The sequence below is a fragment of the Rhea pennata genome, chromosome 1 (genome assembly GCF_028389875.1).
Source record: "Rhea pennata isolate bPtePen1 chromosome 1, bPtePen1.pri, whole genome shotgun sequence".
Lineage (NCBI taxonomy): Eukaryota > Metazoa > Chordata > Aves > Rheiformes > Rheidae > Rhea > Rhea pennata.
In genome coordinates, this window is record NC_084663.1 from 187,479,880 (window position 1) to 187,490,971 (window position 11,092).

Sequence of the window (11,092 nt, forward strand, 5' to 3'; positions counted from 1 at the left end):
CATCACTCTTGTTCAGGAAAGTCAGCTGATGGAGAACTCTGGTTTACTTCAAAAGAAATCAAGTGTAATGAGTCACACTGCCATTTAAACACACAGTTCCATGTTAGCAGGAGGATAAGACATCATGCTGTTGGATGGCATAACCAGACAATCTCACCAAGTTTGTGTCATATCTTGTCATATGTAAGTATACTAAAAATCTGATTTACAATTCATATATGAGAAACAAAAGTGGATCTCAGCAAATATGTTAGAGGCCTGTCAATTCATCAAAAATAAGCACATTAGTAAAAAGATGTAAAGCCAGAGAGTTTTTTTAAAAAGAAAAGCTTAATAAAGGCGTATATTTATTATTTTACACAATACTACACCTAAGATCATCTAAATATTATGTTTTATAGAACTAGCTTTTCCTCCTATTCTAAGATAATCACTCTTCAAACACCTCTGTCCACTGTATTTTGGCTAAGTAAACAATCTAATGTTCTATGGTCTTAATTTTTTAGGCTCTTTCAAAACAAGTGAATCAGTATCTTACATTCAGAGTGGAAACTATTTCAAAGATAATTGAGTGTTCTGACCACTTTTATTATCCTAAATTCTTAAGTTTCGCATAGCATGTATGTTTAAATATATATTTATCTTGAGCAAAAGTAATATCAACAATGGTGAGTTAAAAAAGCATGTTCCTCAATGTGAACTTGAGGAAAGTTCACCACACTGAAACTCAACCCATAAGTGCTGAAGGATTAGTTAAGTGCTCCTAAATTTAATATAATTTATAAAACCTGCAAGTTTGATGAGTAAGGCCAGAATGGGAATTAGAGACTCCAGCAGATGATCTGGCACTTGCTATAAATCCATCTACTATTGTAGGCACTAAAAAAGGTTAGCATCTAGTCACCTGATTGCACATTTGAGCAGCTCTTCAACAATCTGTTCCACATGTGGAACAGAGCAACTAAAATACATAAGCAGGGATGGGTTCAAGCCCTGAGAGAGACTGGTAATCAAAACAAACCAGACAAAGGAAAAGCCACTGCTATACAGACAAAAGAACAGCTATTTGCAGTAATGAACACTAACCAGTCAAAACAGTCATGACATGAACTCAACTGCCCACTTGACTAAGTAGTTGAGCACAACTGGTTCACTCAGAACAAGTTATCTGACACAGGCTTAATTAGAATTTTTAACATCATCAACAGCAAAGGGCCAGTATTTAATGTGTGCCTAGTAATGATAAAGTTTAAAAATTTTTGTACAGTTCACTTAACTGAACCAAAAATAATGGAAAGTAGAAGAGATTAGCACATAGATGTTTAAGATGACAGCAGATGGGAACAGAGAGAGAAAAAAGCATGTGTGGAACTAGCACTTTTTTTTTCTCCTTTTTAAAGTTTTATCACTAAACTGGCATTTTAAAAATGTTTAGGCTCAGTTGATCACCTAGTGGCAAAGTCATACAATGCAACGTGAAAGAGATGAATTTCCTTCCCAAACAAACAGTGCACGTTATCACAGAGACTGTCCTCAGACAGGGGAGGGACTTATTTTCACAACCACATACCCATGTTAAATACCAAGAGGAGGAACTAACCCCCGGACAAGAGAGAAATATTTTGAATGGGAGCAACAAATGAAATGGGGATATTCAAGTTAGTATGCCTTCTGTGAAAAATGTACGATATACTTGCCTGATGCTAATAATGTGCATTATTACGCAGAACAAATCCAGGTTTGATCCAGTGTCAGAAAGAACTAGGTATGCTTCCTAAAGCATATGTTTAATGTAAAGTTACTGGCTTATCGCAACTCCTACTACTGAGCAAGAGAATGTTGCAATACTCCAATGTCCTGCTTTAAAGTGACAGCTGCACCACAGGCTCTAGAAAAGCACAGCTTCAAGGCTCTGATACAACAGGCAGGTTTATAAAAATACAGGTGTTCAGAGAAAGTTGTAACCCGTTGGCAAGAAAAGATTTTGAAGATGACATGCTTTGTTCGGTATTTCTGAAACACGCAGTGCTTTTAGAAAAGCAGCTCATTTCTCAGAGTGTTCTTAATTGATTATGCAGCACTATATATGCAAGGAAAAGTTTTCATAATCCCACCAGGCTTATCAGCTAAGGTTCTGAAACGTAGGGTTTGTTATGAAAAAAAACGATAAAGTTTAACTGAAAGGGTCAACCTGAAGGCTAAGTTAGAGTTTAAAAAGTGAAGAATAACTGGAATAAAAAAAGTTGGAAAGTCAGCTGCCACATTTCCTCAAACTACCTGAACTCTGCTTTTCTTTTGAAGAAACACCATATTCAGTTTTTCATGAAGATGCCATTTTGGACAACTAGTTAACTGCTCTTTCTGGGAAGTTTGTATTTTATGTTTTTTTCCCCCTATTAACAGTCAACCTACCTGCCCATAGTTGTCTATGCCAGTTACTAATCTATTTAAATTTAATAAATCAAAAGCTGTCCTTAGGGACTGGCCAAGAGTCGTAAGTCCTTCAGCTTGAAGGTTTTTGAGTTCATTCATAAACGTGGCATGGTTTTCTTTCCATCCAGCCTGAAAAGAGAAACGTGACAAGACTTATTCCTCAGACGGGAGCCGGGCACAGGCTAACGCTTCCCCCTCGGGCTCCGGGCACGGCTAACCACGCCAGGCCACCGCGGCGCCTCGCAGCTCGGCGGGGAGGGGGGCGATACGCGGCGCCGCTCGGTGCGGCTCCAAACCACGCGCGCACCTACCGCGCGTACCGCCCGAGCCGCTCCGCGGGCCGCGCTGCGCACCGCCCCCCCCCCCCCCCCCCCCGGGCCCGGCCCCCCGCGGAGCCGCTGTCACCGCTCCCAACTCGGCCGAATTTCCCCCACAGTTCATTGCTGCTCGCGCACCGCTCGGGCGGGGGGGGGAGGTGGCGGCCATGTTGATGTCAGCGCCGCCGCCGCCGCCGCCGGATCCCGAGCCCCAGCGGGCCGGGCCGCGCCGGGCCGCCCGCCGCGGGGGGCGGGGGAAGGAGAAGGGGGGGGGGGGAGGCGGCGCGGAGGCACGGCGCGGGGGGGGCGGAGGAGGAGGAGGAGGAGGAGGAGGAGGGGGGTGAACGGGGGTTACCTTGATAGCGTAGGGAGGCTCCTCGAAAGTGACCAGCATGTACCTGTCGCCCCTGCTGGCCGGGTCGCGGGCGCGGAGCTGCGGGGGCGGCGGACAAAGCGAGAGGGTGAGCGCGGAGGCGGCGGGCGGGCGGGCGGCCCCCGCGCCGGAGCCCCCCGGAGCGGAGCGGCGCGGGGCTGCCCGGCCCGGCGCGGCCCTCCCCTCCCCTCCGCTCCCTGCCCGCACACACACGCGCTGCCGCCCTCGCCCCGCGCCCCCGGCCGCCCCCCGCGCCCGCCCGGCCTCCCCCTCCCCTGCCCTCCCCGCGCAGCCACTCTCGCTCGCTCTCGCCGCCTCTCGCAAGGCAGAGCCGGTACCTTCATGAAAGTCTCTACAGCGCCTTTGGCTATGTCCAGATAGGTGGTGCCCAGATGGGTGCGCTGGTTCATGGAGGCGGACGTGTCTATCAGGAAGAGCAAGATGGGCATAGTGCGGAGGGGCCGGCGGCCAGGCGGCTACATGGACAGAGGGCGGGGGGCTGAGGGGAGAACCGCGGGGCGGGGTGGGAGGAAGGGGGGAAGAGAAGAGAAGAAGAAGACGAGGAGGGGGGGGACAGGAGAGGAGTAAGTGGCTGTGAGTGCTCTGCACGGGGAAGGGCGCCTCCGCGCTGCCCCTCGCCCGAGGAGGGGGGGAAGGGGGCAGCCCTGCCTGCCCTGCCCTCCTTTGTGTGAGGGGCCTGCTCAGCCCAACACAGGCTGGTTTATGAGGGAGAGGCGGATAGGGCTGCGCTGCTGCTAGCCTTCCCCCCGCTCCCACCTTCCTCCACCGCCGCCCGCCCTCCCCTCCCCCTGTTGATGTTACTCAGAAGTTTCAGGCGGAGCAGCCGCAGCCCCACCACCCCGGCACTTTCTCTCTCTGACTGAGGCGCTTCCTCGCTCGCCGCCCGCTTTTAAGGCAGCCTGGGCAGGTCGGGGCCCGCCCCCGAAGGACACGTCCCCACGCCACGTGACCGCCTCTCGGCCGCGCCATAGGGCTCCCGCCGGCTCCCTCATTAGCATATTCAAATCGCCGGGGGAAGGCGGAGCGGGGGGGGCGGCGGGAGTCGCGGAGGGAGCGGGCGGCGGGGGAGCGCGCGCGTCGGCGCCACCGCGCAGGCGCGCTGCCGTGCCCGGCGGGGCAGGGGGGGAGGGGGGCGGAAGGGTGACATAGCCCTGCGCAGGGAGGGGCGCAGCTCCGCGGAAAGCGGCCGCGGGGGGGCGGGCGGGGAAGGCCGCCTCGCTCGGTGACCGGGCGGGCGGGGGCTGCGGCCGCGGCTAGCCCGGGGCGCGGCGGCCGTTGCGCGCGGTAGTAGCGGGCGGGGCGGGGGGAGGCCCCCCGGAGAGCGCGGGCGGGGTGGGGGAGGCGACCCGTGCGCTGGCGGCTCGGCGGGCGGGTGAGTCACAGGGGAGGGGGCGGCGCCGCCCGCCGCGCTGCCGCCGCCGCCGCTCTCCTTGCGGCTGCGGGAGGGCCCGGGAGCCCCCCGCTGCCGCGGGCCCCGCTCTAAGGCGAGCGGGCCTGCTCCTTCAGGGGCGGGGGGGGGGGGGGTACCTGCGGGGCTCCTCTAGCGTTCAGGTGCCGCCGCTGTCCCCTGGGCGAGGCCGGGGAAGCCGAGGTGCGAAACGTGCCCGGCGAGGGGGCCCCTTTCCTAGGGCCTCTGGCACCCGCTGCTTCCCTAGCCCGTGGTCCCCAGTGGGATTAGGGTGCAGGAAAAACACTGCTCAGGGCTGTTTAAATGGTTACTTCTCAGAGACTGGCTTTTCACTCAATGTAAGGAGAGAAAAAAAAACCAAACAAACAAACAAAAAAAAAAAAAACGCTGCCTAGCCCTAGCAGTGACCTTTTCCCCTACATACAGGCAGAGATCAACACTAATGTTTCTTTGATCCGTGGTTGGGTGCTCCAGATTTACTCCTTATCAATCACGTAATTGTGGAGTGTTTCCAACGAATTAATGGCAAAGATCTCTCCTCTTGGTTGCTGTTTTGGGGGTTTTCTTTCCCCAGCAATTGTGTCTGTTGTTTATGCTCTCCTAGCCTTGGAGCACTAATCTGAAGCCATTTCTTACCGTAATCGGTTCAGGAGATTGCTCTGCTTCCGATATGACTTGATATTTTCCCCAGCTTGAGCTGCTGTGCTCTCCCAGCCACTGCTTTAGCAGGTATGAAACCGGGGTGCTCCTTCCTTCTCCTTAAAATATGAAAATAGCATTCTGGATTGATTCAGCTTGCTTTTCCACAAGATTTCTGCCTTGTTGGGCAGCTGGTTTTGGCTCTTTGGTTTTGCTTTCTTTTAAGATTAATGAAAGATTAGCATGTAGTTTCTAGGAAGGCTAAAGAGAGAGAGAGGGGAATCGTATTTCTGTTAGATTTGTATGCATTCGTATGCCTACGAGCGGATGATTTTGGCTCTCTAGTTGGGGCTGTATCTGACCTGAGGCACTGGGGTGAAGTGAGGATGCTTCCTTTCAGTTCAGTTGTCCATTCAAGGCTGCTAAGGAGGCTTCTGTGGAGCCCTTCACACTGGAGACAAAGAAAGAGTCTTGATCTTTGGAGTCTGTGCAGATAAAATGCAGTAACTGGCAAATAAGTAACATCTCTTGCTATGAGTATTTCTCAGTGTGGATCTTGCTGGCAGTGGCAGGAATGACCAAGCTTGTGTGTACCTGCTGGCTCTTGAACAGCTTGCATCTTTCTGGCAGTTCAGTTTTGGAGCTCCAGCAGAGGCGGTGTGTCTTGTGACCAGCAGCAAAGCCATTCTGGTCCAGGTTTTACCAGTTAATCTGAATCCCTGCTGTCAGAGGAAGCAAACCAGGAGGTGCTGCTGAGGCTGGATTGCTGGGTTGGCCTGGAATCCAGCTGCATGCCAAGGCCCATTATGCAGAAAAACATTTGGACTATTGGAGAGATGTGGCTCATGGTCATTTTCTGTCTGCAGATCTGTATTGGAGTCCCTTTAGCCCTCCACAGAAAGTAGCATGTATCTTCTGGTCTTCAGTCAGGTATGCTGCTCTTAAGCTCAACAAGGCTGGCTGCTGCTGGGCCAGTAATCATCTCCCAAAGGTGGCGGGATTCAAGTTGTTAAGTAAAGGCTGCTTTAACGAATTGTGCCTTGGGATTAGTAGCTTCATTTGGGAGTAATGTTGAGTAAGTTTGTTGTCAGCTTCTAACTGGCTTCCGTTTAAATCTCTGAGATAGGTACATTCTTCAAACATCCTATCTTTTCCTCTATCTGTATGTCACTGATGTTTCATTGACCATCTGAATAAAAATAAAGTCACTCTTCAGTGCTAAGCATTATGTATCTTCTTGAGGATCACTGTAGAAATGGGAAACTTCTGGAATGTAGCCTTCTCCAAAGGAGAAGAGAAGGGGGAAAAAATAGCAAAAGGCATTTTATAGCACTGCCACACCAGAAGAATGTCATTGTGAAAGGCAGCCTGAGACATGGAGACTTTGCATAAATCCTGGAAGGTCATTCGAAATTTTTGATTTTTCTTTTTACTACCAGTAAACTGAGAGAGAGGGGGGGGGAAGACATTAACTCTTAGTGGTAGAATCAGTCATAACCCAGCATGAGTTCTGAATCGGCATGAGAATTGCAAGCTGTAGGCACACTGATTTATCAACATGAGAGGAAGGTGGGACTGAAGCAGGTGGGCTACTCTGTCCTAGTCCCCTCAGACCCAGGGATTACCACTGATAAAAAAAAAATCTTATGCACAAAACTTACATGCAGTTCAAATGGACAAGCAAAAACACTTTATGAATTCTATACGTACTTTCTTGCTATTATCTTTGAAGCAGTTTGGAACATTTGGTCCTTCCTGCTCCTGTGCATGTTATATTAGATCTGTATTAGATCCCCTGTAGGGCAGAATGAAGGTTAGTTTTGTGTTGCCTGTGGTAGACATTAGTACTTTTCTGTTGGGAGCTGGCCAATTTGATTAATGTTGAGAAAGATTCTTTTTTAAAAAAGATAATCAACTGAGTCTTAAAAGTGCGTATCAGCCTCTTGATGTGAGAGTCTTAATGGCTAGTGCTGCCATCAGAGTCACATTTATAAATCTGTATAAAGGATTTGCTATGAAGGAACAAAACCCAGTGATATTAGTGCTTATGCACATTACTGGTAGAGCTGACACAGCTGAGCAGGGAGAGAGAGCTTGAGACTATCCCTGTGAAAACAGATGCATCTTTCTGTTGTTTCAGCTTTTTTACATGGTGGGCAAATTTATACCCCATGTATAGTCTAAATGGGACAGTTCTATGTTATTTTCTTAAGTCTAGATGAATGATCTTAGACAGCTCTGTCTGAAGGAATACTTCTGCTGTAGTGATAATGTATAAGATTATCAGTTTAGACTTAAGATGTAGAAATTAATTTTTCTCCAGCTTGTTTCATACACAGATTTTGTTTCTGTTATTTTGCATATATCCATGAGGGATTATGGAAACATGCAAAAAATCATTTAAAAAAAATGATACCAAAATACTTCAGTATTATTTGCTCTTACTGGGGTTTTTCTTAAACTTCTCCCAAATATTATTTGTGCAGTCATCTTTTTCTATATCATCATATATCATTAGAATTATTTTGTCCTAAATAATAGGCTTAAATGGAAGATGTTATGTTAAAAACCTTCTAGCATATCTTGGAACTAGAATTGGCAATATTACAATCTTACTTTGATTTTTTTTTGGGGGGGGGGGGGCTTGTCTTTCTCCTGCTCAATACAGAACTGTTTCATGAAGTTTATTTCAAGAGCTTGGTCAGCTCAAGTTTAATGACACAAAGCAAGTTTTTCATGGCTTCCTTTAGAAAGCCATTCTATGGCCTACATTGTCACTACTAAAACTTTTTTTCCCGTTTAAAGGTCTTAAATTTTCCCTTGCTTAATTTTAAGTTATTGCTCATCATCATAGTATATATCCTTGAAGAGCACTCTGAGTCTCAGTTTATTATCTTTTAATACATGCATCCTAATCCTTTTAGTCTTCCTTTAGCTGGGCTCTGTGCATTCACTTTATTTGCTTTCTTTACAAATAAAATATTATTTTCCACTTCTATTGGATTCATGGTGGTTTATACTGTTGGGGTTTTTGCTCATTTTCCACTAATTTGAGTTCAGTGTTTTTTATCCCTACATCACCCCTGCCCTCCATATTATTACCAAAGAGAAACTGACTCCTCCTTAAAAATCAAGATAGCTTAGGAAAACATACAATATTCAGCCTAGAGTGAGCAATTACTAAGAAGGCTAGGTTAAGCAGAGATGTAAACACATTTTTTTTTTTCTAGAAAAGCATAAGTTGATTTTTCAGAGTTGGAAACAATATGTTGTTTTTATTTTTCCAATGTCAGTGGAAATCATAGGGACTCACTACCTACAAAACAAAAAACAATGGCAATTATTTCTTCATAATTCCTACATTATTACACAACCCTTTCCCCTCTCCTTGTTCAGTTTTTCAAAATAATTGGAAAGCTTTGAGCAGACGTACAACTGAGATGATGTTAAGATAACTGGATCTCAAGTTTTTAAGTACATTCTAGGACTTTGATTGAAAATGTCTTTTGTTGTTGTTGTTTTTTAAACTTGCAGAGCCAGCTGCCTGCTTTTGAAACCGTCTAGTACCTTTTAGAAGTCTGTATTTTGGCTTTCCCAACACCCGAACACAGTGAAACTACATTGCTTTGCAGAACGATGACCTCTAAAAGAAGTTGCATTCTGACTTCTCCTGGCCCATCTTCAAAGCCAGCCTCATTCTTATTATTCTTAGATTGGGCAACCCATAGGATAGCCTTTGAAGCTTCCTGAGGATTTTTGTATTCCCCTCCACCACTTCAGCAAATCCTTTGCTGTGTTCTGGCTCAATAGTTGGAACCCCTGTGAACAGCAGTGTACAATCCAGGAGTATATAGTTAATGTGTAATTGCAAGGAAATTGGGTTTATAGTAGTTTGACACTTAGATATTATTTGTTTTCTAATTGTTCAGATTGCCTATGGGTACTGGGAGACTAAGTTCATGAGTATCTGTGAAATACCTCAAGATCTTCCCAAGAAAGTTATGATAGAAGTGCATGGTAAAATTATTTTCAGAGGAAAAACTAACCTCTTAAAGGGATATCTATGCTGTGACATTTAAAGGAAGTTAGTTGATTAATGATGGAGAGGTTGCAAGGCACCTGAATGGAAGATAAGGAGGCTTTTGTCATTAAAATCAAATTAAACTGCCTGTTTGATACATTATTTTCCTTCAATACTAGTGGTCATGGATTGAAAGGTGGTCTAGCCAATGGGATGTCTTCATATGTAGTTAACAGTGTTTAACACAGTTAGGACCTTTTCCATTTGGTACTCTAGGGAAATATGAGGTTTAACATGGAGAAAACTGCTTAAACCAAATATTTAAAAATTAACAGTTGTATTAAGGTAGTACATATGAGAGTTTAAAGTGCTTTACAGTTCTTACGTATCCTTTTTGACATGTTACATTGCTCCTTTCACTCAAGGCGGGATCCTGGTCAATCACAAAAACCTGTCTTGATTCCAGTCCTTCAAATTTTTGCTGTCTCTTGGGTATCTTAGCTGGCACTGTTGAGACCCAAAGAGAACAGAAGGCACCCTCTAGCGTATAAAAGCTAGGAGGTTTTTTACCTGTCTTTTTTCCTTCTTCTGAAGTTATTTTCTGTCCCTTGAGATGTTGGTAGCAGCAGGCAGCAGCATTCCACTTGACTCCTGATACTAGCGCAGTGCCCTGGAAAACCACTATAGACTTCTCATCTTTTTCCCCACTGTGCCCAAACCATGAAAACAGGAAGAGTCTTCTCTGTTCACTAGAACAACAGGTCTGAGGAGATCTTTGCTTATTATGCCAGTGGGAAAAAAAAATTCTTGTAAGTAGGGCCAGAGATAATAGTTATAGCCAACAGATGGTTTGAGAGATAAGATATCATTTGTAGCAATCCGTCCTGGTTTTGTTTAGCTTTCTTTTCTTGCACTTGTAGTTCGCTTGAAAGCTCCAGAGTATACCATAATGGGTTAATTCAGTCCTTCACACAAGTACATGTAGGCTCTTCTCAAGCTGACAGGAACAAAACTATGATAATCTTCCTCCACACCACCATTTTTTAACCATGTTTCAGATAGGCTGTTAAATTATTTGCAAGAAAACTTTCCTTGGGATATTAGTGCCCTGCCTATATCCACTGACCTGAGCAATCCCATTTGTCACTGTTCCAGAGATTTCTTTTGTTTGTTCCTTCAAGCATTCTTTCCTGCCCACATTACAAAGTTTCAGTAGCCCAGGAAATCATATCCTTTCTGAAGTGTTGGACTCTCCTGCACGTTTCATAGCATAGCAACGTAACTCTATTACCATGGATCCCAGACACAGGCGTGCAGAATTTATTTAACCAATCGAGTAGTTAAGGAACACCATTTCCAGCTACAGTCAACTTGGAGTATAAAGTGGCTACAGCTAAAAGATACTCTACAAGCACTTCCAAGGAAGGCCAAAAAAGGAAGTTTCTTTTGTTTGTTTTTATTTTTAATTGCCAATGTAATAGGTATAGTCTTTGTAAGCAACATGGCAAAATCATGCATTCTTCCATAAGTGCCATAAATGCACCAAGTGCATCTTTTTTTTTGAGTGTATTTTGATTTTAGGCAAGCAATGGCATAATAATCACTTTTGGAGTAAATGTTGGATAATAAAATTCTACAATGTGACAATAATTTACAGAAAGAACTTCCAGCTCCCAAATACCATATGCAGGTGTGATACCTCTGTGGAAAGCAAGGATGCACTTGGTTGCTCTCTACAAAGCAATAGGCATGACTGGTGTCAAATGGAATATGTATCAATTGGTCTGTCTTTTGCCACTTAGCAATTAATGAAAACCTGCCAAATCTCAACTAATAGGTAATTGGCCATCTCTAAAAATCACCTATAAAGCAAAGACATG

At 45.8% G+C, this 11,092-nt stretch overlaps 1 protein-coding gene across 2 annotated transcripts in view; it reads right to left on the bottom strand.

Annotated features, from left to right (window-relative positions):
* INTS6 (integrator complex subunit 6) overlaps positions 1–3,962 on the bottom strand; it is a 47,738-nt gene extending 43,776 nt beyond the window's left edge. The window contains exons 1-4 of one of the 2 annotated variants that reach the window (XM_062567046.1): positions 3,946–3,962; positions 3,462–3,622; positions 3,106–3,183; positions 2,413–2,562 (exon numbers count right to left, since the gene is read on the bottom strand). In XM_062567046.1, the coding sequence (XP_062423030.1) occupies positions 2,413–2,562; positions 3,106–3,183; positions 3,462–3,572 (339 nt within the window). In that variant the 5' untranslated portion in view covers positions 3,573–3,622; positions 3,946–3,962. Of the gene's footprint in view, positions 1–2,412; positions 2,563–3,105; positions 3,184–3,461; positions 3,905–3,945 lie in introns of those variants that run through there. The other variant, XM_062567047.1, reaches the window with a different exon arrangement.
* Between the last annotated feature and the right edge of the window lie 7,130 nt (positions 3,963–11,092).